Raw genomic sequence first — 19705 nt, 5'->3', positions numbered from 1 at the left:
CAGGCAACAGCTCTTCGCTGATTACAGCTCACAGTAAGTACTGATTCACCCAGTTCGTTCCTTGGGTGCTCACGCTCTTTCTCTTTCTCCACAGGCAACGGCTGGGACACACAGGCACAGTTAGTTCAGCTTGGTTTTGCTCTCACCTCTTCGCTGATTACAGCTCACAGTAAGTACTGGTTCACTCAGTTCGTTCTCGAGGTGCCCACTCTCTTTCTCTTCCTCCACAGGCAACAGCTCTTCGCTGATTACAGCTCACAGTAAGTACTGATTCACCCAGTTCGTTCCTTGGGTGCTCACGCTCTTTCTCTTTCTCCACAGGCAACGGCTGGGACACACAGGCACAGTTAGTTCAGCTTGGTTTTGCTCTCACCTCTTCGCTGATTACAGCTCACAGTAAGTACTGGTTCACACAGTTCGTTCCTTGGGTGCTCACTCGCTTTCTCTTTCTCCACAGGCAGCGGCTGGGACACACAGGCACAGTTAGTTCAGCTTGGTTTTGCTCTCACCTCTTCGCTGATTACAGCTCACAGTAAGTACTGGTTCACACAGTTCGTTCCTTGGGTGCTCACTCGCTTTCTCTTTCTCCACAGGCAGCGGCGTAAGTACAGGTTCCCTCAGTCTCTCCTCGTGTTACCCACTCTCTCTCCTTTTCTCTCCACAGGTATCAACTTGGGCACAATAGCACAGTTAGTTTGCTTTGAATGGCTCTCACCTCTGGGCTGGACACAGCGTACTGTAAGTACAGGGTTCGCTCTATTCCTCCTCGTGTTATTCACTCTCTCCCTCCTTTCCTCTCCACAGGTATCAACTTGGGCACAATAGCACAGTTAGTTTGCTTTGAATGGCTCTCACCTCTGGGCTGGACACAGCGTACTGTAAGTACAGGGTTCGCTCTATTCCTCCTCGTGTTATTCACTCTCTCTCCTTTTCTCTCCACAGGTATCAACTTGGGCACAATAGCACAGTTGGTTTGCTTTGAATGGCTCTCACCTCTGGGCTGGACACAGCGTACTGTAAGTACAGGGTTCGCTCTATTCCTCCTCGTGTTATTCCCTCTCTCTCCTTTTCTCTCCACAGATATCAACTTGGGCACAATAGCACCGTTAGTTTGCTTTGAATGGCTCTCACCTCTGGGCTGAACACAGCGCACTGTAAGTACAGGTTTCCTCTGTTTCTCCTTGTGTTACTCACTCTCTTTCCTTTCCTCTCCACCGGTATCAACTTAGACACAAAACACAGTTACTCTGCTTTGGATGGCTTTCACCTCTGGGCTGGACACAGCGTACCGTGCTATCTCCGGAGATCTGAAGCACGCTCACAACATATACTGTACTGAACTAGGCCAGGACCAGCAATCTCCTTGTCCTCCCACGCCGAAGTGCGTGAAGGCGGGGGTTTATCTGACAGGACACACGGCAATACACAGCAGCCCACAGCAATATACAACACCACGTCAAAATTATAGGTTTTCACAGCACGAAGACTCACCCACCACACTCAGTGTACGGAAAGGACACCCGTCTTCCTTCACTTCGCTTGGTTCGGATCTGGCGATGGAATATGCGGCCTAGCTAGTGATGTCGTCGTTGCGACTACTTCAATAAGTATTCCTTCGGCTCTCCCACCACACTATATTAGGGGTAGGGCCACCCTCCTCCTCCTGGAGAGATCTACACAACGCCAGGTCAATATACAGGGCACTTTCGACTGGCTCTTAGTACTCACATCAATGCCACTTCCAATCCCCTTTTTCACGTCGTCTCAGTTCGCCGTATAATCTGTTCACTTCTCAACCTTTAAGGTTCGCGATGTCTTCACAATCATACAATTCCAGCCTGAGGGAGAGAGAGAGTTAGACAGCTACCAGCAGCGTACCAAGACGGGCACAACCCAGTGCTTCACACACACCAAAGAGAGCTTCCCAGACTGTAAAATAACTTGGCCTTAAGTACTGCCTTGTCCAGCGTATCCTCCAATCACCAACCGCTGTCCCTAACTAGGCACAGGTGCATCGAATTCCCTGATTTTCCTTCTTACGGCGCTACCGGAAGTTCCGGTGTTCTGTTTTTCCGGTCCGGGCGGAAACACTTCCGGGCGGAACCAAACTTCCCGAATTTTGGTTCCGCCCCTAAAGATCGTCACCTTGTGACATCCTCCCCCGCCAATCCGTTCTAGTCCCTAGAACGTCCTCGGGCTGTCCACTCCCCATAGCGGGCAGGGGGTCGGCCTCGGTTCTCTCGCTGGGATCGTCTCACTGGTGAATCGGGCTCAGCTTGTTCAGGGGCTGCTTCTGGTTCTCTCGGGGCGATCGGGGGTGGTGCCACCACGGGTCTCCCTGGTACCACAGCCCAACCTTCAATCCAGGGGGCCGCTGGTACAGGTTCCGTGGGGACTTCTTCCACGGCTTCAGGGTAGTTAGGGCATGGGCGAATCATGTTCCGGTGCACCACACGGTCGGGGCCTGACTTCCCTTCTGGCCGGATGGTATAGACCGGCTGCCCCGGCCTCTGCTGCCGGCAGACTACATAAGGGGTGGCCTCCCAACGGTCACTCAGTTTCCCCTTCCCCTGCCGCCGATTATCTCTCACCAACACCCTCTCTCCTGGCAGTAGAGGGGCTTCTCTAGCAGTCCGATCATACAACCGCTTACTTTTCTCTCCTGCCGTCTGTATCCTTTTCGACACCTGCTCGTAGGCGAAATGCAAGCGCTGGTGATGGCGCCCCACCCACTCCGTTACACTTGCTTCCTCTTGGTCGGCTATCACTCCTAGGACCAGGTCAGTAGGCATTCGTATGTGTCTGCCAAACATCAGGTAAGTGGGAGCGTAACCCGTAGTACTATGTATACTGTTGTTATAGGCCTGTAGGAGGTTTGGCAAGGCACTCACCCAATCGTCCTGCCGTTGTTGGTCCAAGGTCCCCAGCAGCCCCAATAGGGTCTGATTGAATCTCTCACAGCCGCCGTTCCCCTGAGGATGATACGAAGTGGTGTGAGTTTTCGTGCAACCGTACAACTGGCATAGTTCTCTAATTACCCTGGACTCAAAGTTGGCTCCTTGATCGGAGTGCAGAAACTCCGGGCATCCGAACGTCTGGAAGACGGCCCGCCATAAAACTGTAGCGGTGGTGGTTGCAGTCTGGTCGAGGGTGGGGATAGCCCAAGCGTACTTTGTGAACAAATCCGTTATTACCAAGATGTTCTGGTAGCGATCTCGTGGTCGGCCCAGTGTCAAGAAGTCCATAGCCATGATATGAAGGGGGGCCTTCGCATGGATGGGTACCATTGGCGCTCGGACCTCCCGTCTGGACTTAAACAATATGCATCTCGGGCAAGCTTGAATTAGGGCGTGCACCGATGCCTCTAGCCCGGGCCAAAAGAAGAATCTCCTAAGCAGGGACACGGTCCTCTCCTGTCCCTGATGCCCCAACTGGTTGTGGTACGCCGAAACTAAAGCCGTTACCTCATCTGCGGGTACCACGATCTGGCGTACTTCTTCGCCCAACTTCGGGTCACTGACCCTTCTGCACAAAACGCCATCTCTCAGCTCCAGCCTGTCCCATTGCCCCAGCAGCCTCCTCCCAGTATCCGTCTGGGCTAACCTCTCCGCTGGCGTCAGCCGTCGGCCCTGTTCCAGCCATTCTCTTACCAGCCGCACATCTTGATCCCTGGCCTGTCTCTCCCTCCACCGACGGGGATCCCATCCCCAGTTCTCAGGCACGGCCTCTTGTCTGCTGCCTGGTGCCTCTACTGCTCCTACCATATAGCCCTCCTCCGGGCTGGCCCCTCCGGGGCTTTCCGCTTCGGGCAGCCTTGAGAGGACGTCCGCGTTCATGTGTTCACGCCCTGGTCGGTACTGTAGTTGATAGTCAAAGTTGGCCAGTTGGGCCACCCACCGCTGCTCCACGGCTCCCAGCTTCGCCGTCTGTAAGTGTACTAATGGGTTATTGTCTGTAATGATCGTCACCTTGGCACCCCAGAGGTAGTCTTTAAATTTCTCACTTAGGGCCCACTTCAACGCCAGCAGCTCCAATTTGAAAGAACTATAGTTCGCATCGTTCCTCTCGGCTGGGTGGAGGCTCCGGCTGGCGTACGCGATGACCCTCTCAACTCCGTCCTGCCGTTGAGCCAACACCGCTCCCAGCCCGAGATTGCTGGCATCTGTATACAAAAGGAATGGTTTTGTGAAATCTGCGTATGCCAAGATAGGGGCCTGTAGCAGCTCCTGCTTCAATGTCTGGAACGCCGACTCACAATTTGCATCCCAGTCTACGTTGGGCGACCCCCGGCCCCGGTTACGACCTGTGCCAACCAGCAACTGATTAAGGGGTTTAGCAATTTTTGAAAAGTCCTTTATGAAACGCCTATAGTATCCCACAAATCCTAAAAAGGATCGCACTTGCCTCACTGTCCTCGGGGCCTTCCAGTCCTTCACGGCCGATACCTTTCCAGGATCTACGGACACTCCAGCCGCACTGACCACGTGGCCCAGAAAGTTGACTTCTCTCCGTAGTAAGTGACACTTATTGGGCTGTAGTTTCAATCCGTACTTCTCCATGGCCCGAAAGACTTCCTCGAGGTGCCTCAGGTGTGAATCAAAATCTGGGGAGTAGACAATCACATCATCCAGGTAAACTAATACTGACTCCATTAACTGACCTCCCAAGCACCGCTGCATCAGCCGCTGGAAGGTGGCCGGAGCGTTACAGAGCCCGAAAGGCATCCGGTCCCATTCAAATAGTCCAAACGGGGTTGTAAAGGCAGTCTTCTCCCGGTCTGCTTCGGCCACCTGCACCTGCCAGTAGCCACTGGCCAAATCTAGGGTAGAGTACCATGCCGACTGCGTGAGGCTGGCAAGCGAATCTTCGATCCGTGGCAAAGGGAAAGCGTCTTTCTTAGTCACGAGGTTCAGCTTACGGTAGTCCACGCAGAATCTCCAAGCCCCCGTCTTCTTTTGCACCAGCACTATGGGGGCCGCCCACGGGCTGCTGCTTTCCCTAACAACTCCTTGCTTCAGCATGCCTTGCAGGAGTGTACGTACCTCGGTATACAAAGTGGGCGGAATTGGGCGATACCTCTCCCGGCTGGGCCCTGCATCCCCGGTAGGTATATGATGTTGTACCACCTGGGTGCATCCGTAGTCTTCATCGTGGGTGGCGAACACATGCTGCCATCTCCGAAGGAGGGCCTGTAACTTCTGTGTCTGTGCCTGCTCTAAATCCTCCCCTTGTAACGACTCACCCGCCAGGTGGCTCGGCACACTCCTCTCCATACCACCCCATGGGGTGTCTACTTGTGTCAGGGCCACCTCGATGACAGTGGGGCACACCTGACGAAAACTAATATCCCTCTCTTCCCTTACTTGGTGGGATGTAACCGTTGTCAGACGGGCTAATCGTTGGTGCCGATGTAGTTGCACCGCGTATGGATGTACATTCCGTATCCTCACGGGGACTCTCCCCCGCCGGACCGTCGATAGTCCTCGTGCCACTTCCACTTGTGGACAATCCACATGGGGCTCCACCAGCACCCACTCTTCTGGGCCCGCTCTTCGGGGCGGTACTCGCGCCCACACAACAGCCTCACTTTTTGCGGGGACAGACAAAGCAAAACGACACATCACTCTTCCTACCTCTTCCTGTTCCCTGCGGACTTGGCTCATTTGCACCCTTCGACAGTCAGCTACCACACACTCCCACTTGGGCCTCTCTGCAGGTGGTATCTTCGATACGGGCCTAGCCCGAAATAGCTCTTCCCAGCAATCAGCGAGGACATTCATGCCCAACAGGGCTCGATGTGCACCCAGACAATGGTCTTGCACGATAATCACACCTTTCTGGGGGACCATCACTCCGTGAACCTCTAGGTCCGTCAATCGGTAGCCAATATATGGGATGTCGAGGCCGTTTGCGCCCTTCAGAGTAAGCCAGGGGGCCTCCGCCCCTGGTGCCCCTTGTTTCCCAAACACTTCTTCGGATAAACTCTCAGCAAACAACGTCACTTGGGAGCCTGTGTCTACCAGGCATTGAATCTCCTTGCCGCACACTCTCACCTTCGCCACGGGGCTACGCCCAATCATCTGGCTCCTAGAGCCATATCCTCTTCCAGGGTCTTCTCGAGGGGTCCCGGCCACACGACCCACAGTGGCCGGCCGACCTAAAAACCCCCTTCTGACGCCCTGCGGGGCCCACACTGGCGGCTATAGTGACCTGGTTTGCCACAGCGGTTGCAGATGGGTCGCCCTTGCTCGTCCCATTCGAAACGGGGCCGGTTAAAGTGGTTCGGGCGCCTGAACGGCTCTCGGCCTCCCTCTGAGTACACTCGGTCTCGGGGCGCCGGCCGTGGTTCCTCCCGCGCCCGTCCTTGGCGCAATTCTCCTACGAGGGCTTTAGACAGTTCAGACATCTGATCGCGGACATCTTTCAAAAGTTCAGCCTTCAGTGCTTGCTTCCAGTCAGGGCCTCCGGGTTGTGCTGGTGCTACTTCACTGACAACCGCACACACTGGGGAACCACTCACCTCAGTCTCATCACCTTCCAGGGCCAGTGCCTCTTTCTTCAGATCTTCGAACGTAAGACCCGGGTCCCTTCGAAACTGGATACGTAGGCTCTGTCTCACCGGACCCTCCTTCAACCCCAGAAGAAACTGGTCCCGCAATAGAGTCTCTCCATCTCCCAACCCGTGGTCCCGACGGGTCTGTAGTCGGGCGAATTGCTCTCGCAACCTCAGGGCGAAAGCTCTAATCGGTTGGCGGGGGCCCTGCTTACAATTGAAGAACTGGGAGCGAAGGACAGCTACGGGGGTGTGGTCACCATACTGTTCAGTGAGGAACTGGAACACGGTTTGGGCGTTGGCTCTAACGGCTTCGGGGGCGGCATGCACCTCTCGCCGCGCTTCTCCATCCAGGGAGTTTAACACAAATTGAAGCCGCTGGGCTGCACTAAGGCCCTGTAGGTCGGCCAAGTACTCTAGTTGAGCCTTCCATTCAGACAATCGTACCTCGGATTCTGTCCCCCCATATTTTTGAATCCAGGGGCTCCCCATAAAAACGGGCATGGCACGGGGTTGGGCTGAAAGCCCCGCGTTGTCGGTCATTGGACGACCTTGGTTACTCAACTCGAGGTGGAAACCCTGCCGACTACGCCAAATCTGTCACACCCAGGGGCTGGCTATGCTTTAACTAAGCCACACCCCTTCTCAACTTCCACCTCGAGGAGGTCCCCAAACCCGACCCAATGGCCAAACAACACGAGAACAAGTAAGTGATAAAACAATCTTTATTTAAATATTTAAAAATAGCTTAGGGAATAGGGAAAGGGCAATTAAAACTAAACTCTGACTCGGCCCTCCAGATGGGCTATGGCCGGGAAGAGGTCAGGGAGCAAGGGGGCCACGGGGATCCGGGGCGTGGGGCTCGGGCCCCGGCCTGAGTCTTAGGTATCCGTAGCGCCCTCCTTCTTCCTCCTCTTCGCTGAATACAGCTCACGGTAAGTACTGGTTCACTCAGTTCGTTCTCGAGGTGCCCACTCTCTTTCTCTTCCTCCACAGGCAACAGCTCTTCGCTGATTACAGCTCACAGTAAGTACTGATTCACCCAGTTCGTTCCTTGGGTGCTCACGCTCTTTCTCTTTCTCCACAGGCAACGGCTGGGACACACAGGCACAGTTAGTTCAGCTTGGTTTTGCTCTCACCTCTTCGCTGATTACAGCTCACAGTAAGTACTGGTTCACTCAGTTCGTTCTCGAGGTGCCCACTCTCTTTCTCTTCCTCCACAGGCAACAGCTCTTCGCTGATTACAGCTCACAGTAAGTACTGATTCACCCAGTTCGTTCCTTGGGTGCTCACGCTCTTTCTCTTTCTCCACAGGCAACGGCTGGGACACACAGGCACAGTTAGTTCAGCTTGGTTTTGCTCTCACCTCTTCGCTGATTACAGCTCACAGTAAGTACTGGTTCACACAGTTCGTTCCTTGGGTGCTCACTCGCTTTCTCTTTCTCCACAGGCAGCGGCTGGGACACACAGGCACAGTTAGTTCAGCTTGGTTTTGCTCTCACCTCTTCGCTGATTACAGCTCACAGTAAGTACTGGTTCACACAGTTCGTTCCTTGGGTGCTCACTCGCTTTCTCTTTCTCCACAGGCAGCGGCGTAAGTACAGGTTCCCTCAGTCTCTCCTCGTGTTACCCACTCTCTCTCCTTTTCTCTCCACAGGTATCAACTTGGGCACAATAGCACAGTTAGTTTGCTTTGAATGGCTCTCACCTCTGGGCTGGACACAGCGTACTGTAAGTACAGGGTTCGCTCTATTCCTCCTCGTGTTATTCACTCTCTCCCTCCTTTCCTCTCCACAGGTATCAACTTGGGCACAATAGCACAGTTAGTTTGCTTTGAATGGCTCTCACCTCTGGGCTGGACACAGCGTACTGTAAGTACAGGGTTCGCTCTATTCCTCCTCGTGTTATTCACTCTCTCTCCTTTTCTCTCCACAGGTATCAACTTGGGCACAATAGCACAGTTGGTTTGCTTTGAATGGCTCTCACCTCTGGGCTGGACACAGCGTACTGTAAGTACAGGGTTCGCTCTATTCCTCCTCGTGTTATTCCCTCTCTCTCCTTTTCTCTCCACAGATATCAACTTGGGCACAATAGCACCGTTAGTTTGCTTTGAATGGCTCTCACCTCTGGGCTGAACACAGCGCACTGTAAGTACAGGTTTCCTCTGTTTCTCCTTGTGTTACTCACTCTCTTTCCTTTCCTCTCCACCGGTATCAACTTAGACACAAAACACAGTTACTCTGCTTTGGATGGCTTTCACCTCTGGGCTGGACACAGCGTACCGTGCTATCTCCGGAGATCTGAAGCACGCTCACAACATATACTGTACTGAACTAGGCCAGGACCAGCAATCTCCTTGTCCTCCCACGCCGAAGTGCGTGAAGGCGGGGGTTTATCTGACAGGACACACGGCAATACACAGCAGCCCACAGCAATATACAACACCACGTCAAAATTATAGGTTTTCACAGCACGAAGACTCACCCACCACACTCAGTGTACGGAAAGGACACCCGTCTTCCTTCACTTCGCTTGGTTCGGATCTGGCGATGGAATATGCGGCCTAGCTAGTGATGTCGTCGTTGCGACTACTTCAATAAGTATTCCTTCGGCTCTCCCACCACACTATATTAGGGGTAGGGCCACCCTCCTCCTCCTGGAGAGATCTACACAACGCCAGGTCAATATACAGGGCACTTTCGACTGGCTCTTAGTACTCACATCAATGCCACTTCCAATCCCCTTTTTCACGTCGTCTCAGTTCGCCGTATAATCTGTTCACTTCTCAACCTTTAAGGTTCGCGATGTCTTCACAATCATACAATTCCAGCCTGAGGGAGAGAGAGAGTTAGACAGCTACCAGCAGCGTACCAAGACGGGCACAACCCAGTGCTTCACACACACCAAAGAGAGCTTCCCAGACTGTAAAATAACTTGGCCTTAAGTACTGCCTTGTCCAGCGTATCCTCCAATCACCAACCGCTGTCCCTAACTAGGCACAGGTGCATCGAATTCCCTGATTTTCCTTCTTACGGCGCTACCGGAAGTTCCGGTGTTCTGTTTTTCCGGTCCGGGCGGAAACACTTCCGGGCGGAACCAAACTTCCCGAATTTTGGTTCCGCCCCTAAAGATCGTCACCTTGTGACATATCCATAGTTGTTGCAGCATGTCCGGTGGGATTTTATACGCGCCTAGTATAAGATAAGATTTAAACATTTGGGACGGAATTTATGTTTATTTTAATGCGATAGTTTCATTTATTTAACACTCAACCGCTTCTGTTGGTGCTTGGATCTTCAACATACCTACAGCAGCAATGTTCTGCAGAAACCACACTTCCAGAGCAACTGTGGCCCGCGGATCCGCGATGGAGATGGAGGTAAAGAGAGGCCGATTCCGCCTGAGCGTGCTGGAGGATTCCGCAGAAGTAAGCAGCCGCAGCCGCAGCACCTCACCTGTGCAGGCGCAGAGCCACAACACGACTCAAAAAAAGATACATTTTATCGATCAGATGTTGCCCGTTCATATCCCAAGAGATCAAATGGAGTTAGTTCTTGCTTATGATTTGTATACATGGCAACTTTGCCTTAGATGTGTTTTGTAAAATGCTTTAGGAGAAGAAAAATGACATAAATTAGACCATTGTTTACACAAAGTTGAGGTATAATATGCATATGGATGGCCAAAGATTGTATTTGAACTCGATTTAAACTCATTGATGAGCTCTGAGTCCAGTGTCTGTTGAATTATGCTTCACTTTAGATTTATTGTCATGTTTTGTAAGAATTTATTGCGTGAAGTCACCTCTGTTGTGACTAGACTGCATTACGTCATATTGTTTAAAATGAACAATGTATTCTGGCATATTGAATTGATCTGCATTCAAGACAGCGTACTTGAATTTGCAAAGCATATTGTTGAGTTTTTTTTCTTTAGTTAATTTTGTGGTATGTTTTAAATATCTTTGGATGTTCAGGAATCTCTAGTAATTATTTATTTATTTTTTCTCTTTGGGTGCATCAAGTGTAAATGCTGAAAAATGCTCTAGTAATCTCACACATCTGGAATTTCAGAAATGAAACAATATTTCCATCTGAAAGATTTCTTTAAAACATTGTTCAGAGATTGATTTATCTAAGCAAGGCTGTCCACACCTGTTTTATAACAACACTTCTCTCATTTGTAGCTGTTTTTCTTTCTCTAAAGTAATTTGTAGACAAAAAGACAAATGGTCTGTAACCGAGCCCTCTGACATCTAACATCTTTTATGACTGGACAAAGGCAATGACAATGTTTTATTAGGGCAGTTTTTCCAGGCCGATTTTAGAGTAATAAGAATTGGCTAATTTGTCGTCTTAATGTAGCCTATTAGAATTAGACCAAACCTGTTTGAAATTGTTCTTAGACATAGGACCCTGAGGGAATTTCAAGTCAGTTCACAGGGCTCGCTGTCATCAGAGCACACAGGCATTGAGCTGGTGCCAGCATGCTTTAATCTACTATTAGTAGGGACTAATAGTTAAGAGCAGTTCAATCAATCTTCAGCGAGTGCTTTTTTTTAATTGAACATTTATAGGGTCAGTTCACCATTCATTTACTTTCCCTTTTAAACCTGTATGGCTTTGTTTATTCTGTGAAACACAAATTTTTGGGCACTCTTGTCGAAATTGTAAATGTGAGTAAAGACTGCGCTGCTCCAAAATTACAAAAAGCATTTTATATACAGGTCCTTCTCAAAATATTTGCATATTGTGATAAAGTTCATTATTTTTCATAATGTAATGATAAAAATTAAACTTTCATATATTTTAGATTCATTGCACACCAACTGAAATATTTCAGGTCTTTTATTGTTTTAATACTGATGATTTTGGCATACAGCTCATGAAAACCCAAAATTCCTATCTCAAAAAATTAGCATATCATGAAAAGTTTCTCTAAACAAGCTATTAACCTAATCATCTGAATCAACCAATTAACTCTAAACACCTGCAAAAGATTCCTGAGGCTTTTAAAAACTCCCAGCCTGGTTCATTACTCAAAACCGCAATCAAGGGTAAGACTGCTGACCAGAAGGCCATCATTGACACCCTCAAGCAAGAGGGTAAGGCACAGAAAGAAATTTCTGAACGAACAGGCTGTTCCCAGAGTGCTGTATCAAGGCACCTCAGTGGGAAGTCTGTGGGAAGGAAAAAGTGTGGCAAAAAACGCTGCACAACGAGAAGAGGTGACCGGACCCTGAGGAAGATTGTGGAGAAGAACCGATTCCAGACCTTGGGGGACCTGCGGAAGCAGTGGACTGAGTCTGGAGTAGAAACATCCAGAGACACCGTGCACAGGCGTGTGCAGGAAATGGGCTACAGGTGCCGCATTCCCCAGGTCAAGCCACTTTTGAACCAGAAACAGCGGTAGAAGCGCCTGACCTGGGCTACAGAGAAGCAGCACTGGACTTTTGGACAAATTTTGCATGTCATTCGGAAATCAAGGTGCCAGAGTCTGGAGGAAGACTGGGGAGAAGGAAATGCCAAAATACCTGAAGTCCAGTGTCAAGTACCCACAGTCAGTGATGGTCTGGGGTGCCATGTCAGCTGCTGGTGTTGGTCCACTGTGTTTTATCAAGGGCAGGGTCAATGCAGCTAGTTATCAGGAGATTTTGGAGCACTTCATGCTTCCATCTGCTGAAAAGCTTTATGGAGATGAAGATTTCATTTTTCAGCACGACCTGGCACCTGCTCACAGTGCCAAAACCACTGGTAAATGGTTTACTGACCATGGTATTACTGTGCTCAATTGGCCTGCCAACTCTCCTGACCTGAACCCCATAGAGAATCTGTGGGATATTGTGAAGAGAAAGTTGAGAGACGCAAGACCCAACACTCTGGATGAGCTTAAGGCCGCTATCGAAGCATCCTGGGCCTCCATAACACCTCAGCAGTGCCACAGGCTGATTGCCTCCATGCCACGCCACATTGAAGCAGTCATTTCTGCAAAAGGATTCCCAACCAAGTCAATTATGCAATATATTTCAGGCCTTTTAAAAGCTATAGCATGGAGTAAAAGGAAGAAATTGTTTTATTTAGTCCAGTCTTTTCAATGCATCAAATGAAGACAGAATGTTTTAAAAAAAAATTCAGTAGCCTGTTGATAAACTCAATCTTTAAATGCACAAATATAAATTGGCTGATGTTCTGTCAAATGCAAAATCATGCATCATAAATCACACTGTGATTTCACACTTTTACCAGTGCTTTCACTTCTCTGTGAAAAAATTATTTTCATCCTGCATTAGAGTTGCATTGTACTTGTGAACCCAAATCACAAATGTTATCAGTTTACAGTCCATATCATGTCTAAAAGTCCACATTATCTAATCTTTTTGTTAGATTCTTTGACACATATTTAACTGCAGCTTGAGGACGGTGTAAACTGAGAATTTCATTGGTAAATTGCTTTCATTCATTTGGCTTTTATGAGTAATCCTTTCGGACCTGATGGATAAACCCTTAGATTGCTTATTTATTAACATCAAGGTGCACTTTTTTCCTTCTAACAGTGGAAGCAACTAGGCACTCCTTTTAGTCATATAGATAATAGGAATTGTAAAAGGTTGGCCTTCATTTGTGTACATTCACAATGAAAACAAATCTTTGTGCTTTTGTAATATAAGCCTAAAGAAAAATAGAATGCCGCTTCCTGCCGTCTGTTTCCTTTAGTGCAGCACTAAAATGAACTGAAACTGCATACTAGGCTACATGAACAGTTTTTTGTTCATTTATTTAACTTAAGTAAAAATATATTTCTCATATAGGCCTATTTAGTCGTGTGTATATATATATATATATATATATATATATATATATATATATATATATATAGGCCTATATATAGCCTAGCTTTATTATGTTTTTTTCTGCTCGCAGAAGTAGGGGTGTAACGGTTCACAAAATTCACGGTTCGGTTCGATACAATACACTGGTGTCACGGTTCGGTTCGGTACGGTTCGGTACGTTTTAGATACAGCAAAAAGAAAAAATTAGCAGATAAATTTCCTTGATTTTTATAAAAATGTTTTATTTATTTAAACTAACAAAGTATGTTTTTTTTTTTACATTGAACAATGATGGAGCTATTCTTTACCCATCTTCTATGGTGTTTTCTTAGCAGCATACTGTATAAAACAAAAACAGCTCCTTATAAAAAAAAATGAAAATGTTATATTAGTTATGAACAAATACAAAGATGTAACTTTTTATATGGAACTCTATAACTCTTTATATTGAGTGTTTTTTTACTCAATTGGTTCTCTATAGGGCTTATGTTTTTTGGAACAAAGCAGGAATTACGGTCTGTCTGAAATGGGCTCGTGAAGGAATATTGTAACGGGGCTCAATTACATTAAGCATGTTCTTAAAACCTACGTTTCCCACTACAGAGTAAGGCGCTCACTCACTCAGTACGCGCTGAAGGCTCGTTGCAAAATGGCTTATGCGTTTAACAGACCAGAAATAGAAGATCCTCCAATAACCAACTGGTCTGGTGTTTGGGTGCACTTCGGATTCCCTGTAAGCTATAATGGTGTGTGTATGTTTCTCCTTTTTTCCGTCTTTTCCCAGATACTGACACACTAATGTAATGTCGGCGTAAATGAGTTGACATGTTTCAAGTATTCCCGCTGGTGTTTTTTTTTTTTTTTGTACCCTAGATGCGACATATCGTTGTTGTTTTTTTATCCACCACTCTCTTGCCATCACCATTATAGCTTACAGGGAATCCAAAGTGCACCCAAACACCAGACCTGTTGGTTATTGGAGGATCTTCTATTTCTGGTCTGTTAAACGCATTGGCCATTTTCCAACGAGCCTTCAGCGTGTATTACTGAGTGAGCGAGCGCCTGACTGAGTAGCCTAACATAAACATATAAGTTGGTGTTTTTTTCTTCTTCGGGGGTGTCAGGGCCGTTGCCTGTTACGTCGTTTGGGTTATTGGGCTACCTTGTTGAACGCATATCATTATATTTCACAATTTTTTTTATTTTCCAAATATAATTAATTAGTCCAACGAACCGTTCGGTCCATAATGCGTACCGCGTACCGAACCGAAAGCCTCGTACCGAACGGTTCAATATGAATACGCGTATCGTTACACCCCTACGCAGAAGCTCTGCAGGTGCGTGATATTATATGATGACCATGTGAACCCTCATGTTCTGTTGTTTGCTGCTTTTTGCGCAATGTAAAATGTATTCCCGGGAAACAAATGTTAGTATTTTTTAATAGTTCACAGACACTTATCCCTTCTAATTTTCTTCAATTCTAATTTAAAATAACATTCTTGGTTAACTGTTAATAATCGGTTAACGAGCATCGGTTGCCGGTTAGGAAAAATAACCAAAATGACATCCCTACTGCTAATAAAAGCCAACCATAAATGGTGAGGTTTTGTTGTATTGCAGTTTAGCTTTTTTGTTCAACTTTGTTTCTCATGCTAGCTGAATGTTTTCAGAGCTCTCCTCTGCTTTTGCATAGTGTTTGGCTGTGTGTGACCAGACCTGTGGCTCTGGTTTGACTAAATGCAAATTTTGTGGCACACTGGGATGTATCTTAAAATAATCAAAAGAAAGAATTAGGACTTTTAAGCAGTGTTGTTTCCCTTTCATAGGTCACTTCGATGCTGCGGTGACGTCACCACGTATGGGAACACCTTCGGTGTGACGAATGTCTGAAGCCCTATACCATCCCGCCAATCCTATTGGCCAAATAGCGCGTGGCACCGCCCAGCATGCGTAGGCATATATATACCTGGTGCCGCGCGCCATTTACCTCAGATTTCATTCCTTCAGTACGAAGCGAATCTTCTGTGCCCTATTATCTCGCGTTCTCAGCGATCATCTACGAGCAGTATACTCCTCTCCGCGGACGCGATGAGTCAACGAAAGGTAGGAGCCGTATGATGGGTTATCACGAGGAGGCACTTATGAGAGGTTCGTTGCAGCCTCTCTACAGGTTCTCTCCTTGATAGCCTATGGCTACAGTAAAATATGCATACACTTCCCCTGTGCACTAACGCCATTAGGAAGTATCCGCGCTCTGGAGTGTATTTCTTAAGTCGCCTCGCGTCTAACCCCCACCGTTTCGCTTCTGCGGTCGCCGAGGCCCCGCACGAGGTGTTGGTTAGGGGCGATATGTGCGGCTTGAATATGAATACAGTGATGCACTGGAGTTCCATGTGCTCGCTCTCCCCCACTCGAGCGCGTTAATCAACAGTTTTTGCTCTTCAAATGGTGGATTACGGCTCACACAGCCGCCGTGTTTTCGCTAGCGGCTTGGCCTGATGTTATCTTGTTGGATTGAATCCTGCCGTGGATACGCTTCAGGATTATATACAACGAAACGCAGCGAGTTTGACGCACACGCTTTTCTTCATGTTAATATGCCAGGGACTATGCCCTTCACTGAGAGTGCTGTTAGACTGCTAATGCACATCTACCCTCTCACTGCAGTCCCCATACTCTAACTTTGACTGTCTCGCAGCAAGGGCACCTCGAGCGTCATTGAACTGAGCTATCATTCGCGCGCCCCTTCAGACACTCTGCACAATCCAGTCTTCAGAGTTTGAGGGACGGCGCGGAGGCTGGCAAAGATGGCCAGCGTATGACGGTTCACACAGCCACCGCGTTCTCGCTAGCGGCGTGGCCCGATGTTTATCTTGTTGGATTAAATCCTGCCGTGGATACGCTTCAGGATTATACACAACGAAACGCAGCGAATGTGACGCATGCGTTTTTCCTTCATGTTTGCTTAGGACTGTGCCCGCCTCCAGAGAGCGCTGTTGGACTGCTAATGCACATCTAAGCCTCTCACTGCAGTTTCCACACTCTAACATTTGACTGTCTCGCAGCAAAGGCTCCTCGAGCGTCATTTAACTGAGCTATCATTCGCGCGCCCCCTCAGACACTCTGCACAATCGAGTCTTCAGAGTTTGAGGGACGGCGCGGAGGCTGGCAAAGATGGCCAGTGTATACGGTTCACACAGCCGCCGCGTTCTCGCTAGCGGCGTGGCCCGATGTTCATCTTGTTGGATTAAATCCTGCCGTGGATACGCTTCAGGATTATACACAACGAAACGCAGCGAGTTTGATGCATGCGTTTCCTTCATGTTCTCTAACATTGACTGTCTCGCAGCAAAGGCACCTCGAGCGTCATTGAACGGAGCTATCATTCGCGCGCCCCCTCAGACACTCTGCACAATCCAGCCTTCAGAGTTTGAGGGACGGCGCGGAGGCTGGCAAAGATGGCCAGTGTATGACGGCTCGCACAGCTGCCGCGTTCTCGCTAGCAGCGTGGCCCAATGTTTATCTTGTTGGATTACATCCTGCCGTGGATACGCCTCAGGATTATACACAACGAAACGCAGCGAGTTTGATGCATGCGTTTTCCTTCATGTTCTCTAACATTGACTGTCTCGCAGCAAAGGCACCTCGAGCGTCATTGAACTGAGCTCTCATTCGCGCGCCCCCTCAGACACTCTGCACAATCCAGCCTTCAGAGTTTGAGGGACGGCGCGGAGGCTGGCAAAGATGGCCAGTGTATGACGGCTCACACAGCTGCCGCGTTCTCGCTAGCAGCGTGGCCCAATGTTTATCTTGTTGGATTAAATCCTGCCGTGGATACGCTTCAGGATTATACACAACGAAAAAAAAAAAAAACCGCTAATATTGTTTCGGGCCGCGTGGGAACGCTTGCCCGGCATTTCTCAATGGGTGTTACGCACAATTTGTCACGGATACACCATTCAGTTTCGGAAAGGCCCGCCCCCTTTCCGCGGAATTCTCTCCACGGTGATGAAACCGATGGACATGGCGGTGCTGAGACAGGAAATGTTAGCTCTACTGAGCAAAGGGGCTATAGAAGAAGTACACCCATCTCAGATGGAGTCAGGGTTTTACAGCCGTTATTTTGTGGTACCAAAAAAGGACGGCGGATTACGACCCATTCTGGATTTACGCCGTCTAAATCTTGCACTCAGGTCGAGCAAATTCAAGATGTTGACGGTAAAATCTATTTTGTCTCAGATTCAACCAAACGACTGGTTTGTCACGATCGATCTGAAGGATGCTTATTTTCATATTCAGATCATCGAGAGACACCGGAAGTTCCTCAGATTCGCTTTGGAGGGCAAAGCGTATCAGTACCGCGTTCTTCCCTTTGGCTTAGCGCTAGCTCCCCGTACATTCTCAAAATGCATGGACGCAGCTCTGGCCCCGTTGCGGCTCCGGGGCGTCCGTGTGTTAAACTATCTGGACGACTGGCTGGTGTTAGCGCAATCTCAGACTCAAGCACACTCTCATCGAGATATTGTGCTAAATCATTTACACAGCCTGGGTTTACGCACAAACTTCCGGAAAAGTGTATTAATCCCCTCTCAACGGATTACCTTTCTGGGAGTAGATTTGGACTCTCGCGCGATGACAGCAAAGCTTTCTGTCCCGCGCGCTCAGTCGATTACGTCATGCGTTCAGCACTTCAGGGCGGGTCACACAGTGACAGTGAGATTGTGCCTCAGACTACTAGGTCTAATGGCGGCGGCGCTTCCCGTGATTCATCTGGGTTTGCTTTACATGCGCCCGTTTCAGTGGTGGACGAAACGACAGAATATTTCACCCCGTTGTTCTCCGCATCGAACGATCTCGGTGACGCGGAGGTGTGTGATGTCGTTAAAACAATGGACATCAGCCGAATTTCTCCTCACCGGGGTTCGGCTGGGAATTTGTGCTTCCCGAGAGACTGTCACGACAGACGCGTCTTTGACCGGGTGGGGAGCTGTTTGTCAGGGGCGCCCAGCCCACGGAGTGTGGACAGCGGCACAACGCAGCTGGCACATAAACAAATTGGAATTACTGGCGGTTTTTCTGGCTCTCCAGTATTTTTCGAGTCTACTGACCGGCCGTCATGTGCTTCTCAGAACGGACAACACTGCGGTCGTGGCTTATCTGAACCATCAGGGAGGATTACGTTCTCGCCCTCTGTGCAGACTGGCGAGGCGGATTCTTCTTTGGTCTCACGACAAATTTCTGTCGATCCGGGCTGTTCACATCCCCGGACGACTGAACTTCGGAGCGGATTTATTATCCAGGCAGACTCTGGAACAAGGGGAATGGATATTACACCCCCAAACGGTGAATCATCTATGGCATATTTTCGGGGAAGCGGAAGTAGTTTTATTCGCGTCGAGCACGACTACGCATTGCCCGCTATGGTTCTCCCTAAGCCCTCCATCACCCCTGGGTCTGGATGCGCTAGCTCACAGCTGGCCCAGGACCAGCTTGTATGCGTTTCCTCCGATTCGGCTGGTCCCAGCGGTATTATGCAGAATACGGCGGGACAGAGTGGGACAGCTGTTGCTGGTGGCTCCGCGATGGCACACACAGCCGTGGTTTGCGGATCTCATCAATCTGTTAGCGGGCTCTCCGGTGGAGATTCCCCTCAGACGGGATTTATTATCGCAAGCACAGGGATGGATCTGGCATCCCAGGCCAGATCTGTGGAACCTGTGGGCGTGGCCTCTGAGCGGAGTGAGTTGATATGTCCCGGTCTTTCTGCTGAAACTACCGAGACTATACTGAACTCTAGAGCAGTTTCTACGAGACGCTTATATGCTTTCAAGTGGAAACTGTTTATGACATGGTGTGAAACTCATGATGTGGATCCAGTTTACTGCCCTGTGGCTTCAGTACTGGAGTTTCTTCAAGACCGTTTTTCGGAGGGATTGACACCAGCCACCCTGAAGGTTTATGTGGCAGCTATCTCAGCTCACCATGAGCATATAGGTGGTGTTTCAGTGGGTCGTCATCCACTGGTTTCTCGCTTTATACAGGGTGCGCGACGGTTGAGGCCTTTCCGCCCTGTGCGAGTTCCTTCATGGGATTTATCCATTGTGTTACTGGGTTTGTCAGGGCATCCGTTTGAGCCCCTGGAAACTGTATCGGATAAGCTCCTGTCTCTGAAGACACTTCTTCTCATGGCTTTATCCTCCCTTAAAAGAGTTGGGGATTTACAGGCTCTCTCTGTCTCACCCTCGTGCATGGAGTTTGCACCAGGCTCTGTGAAAGTGTTGTTGCGACCTAGGCCTAATTATGTTCCTAAGGTCGCGTCT

At 49.0% G+C, this 19705-nt stretch overlaps 1 protein-coding gene across 1 annotated transcript in view; it reads left to right on the top strand.

Annotated features, from left to right (window-relative positions):
- The first annotated feature begins 9706 nt into the window (after positions 1-9706).
- The window catches only part of LOC132130386 (rhotekin-like), a 34262-nt gene continuing 24263 nt past the window's right edge, over positions 9707-19705 (top strand). The window contains exon 1 of the mRNA XM_059542089.1: positions 9707-9980. Coding sequence (XP_059398072.1) covers positions 9870-9980 — 111 coding nt within the window. The 5' untranslated portion in view covers positions 9707-9869. The remainder of the gene's footprint in view (positions 9981-19705) is intronic.

Source organism: Carassius carassius, chromosome 47 (assembly GCF_963082965.1).
Source record: "Carassius carassius chromosome 47, fCarCar2.1, whole genome shotgun sequence".
Lineage (NCBI taxonomy): Eukaryota > Metazoa > Chordata > Actinopteri > Cypriniformes > Cyprinidae > Carassius > Carassius carassius.
The sequence above is the reverse complement of the archived record's forward strand: the minus strand, read 5'-3'. Positions and strand labels throughout refer to the sequence as shown.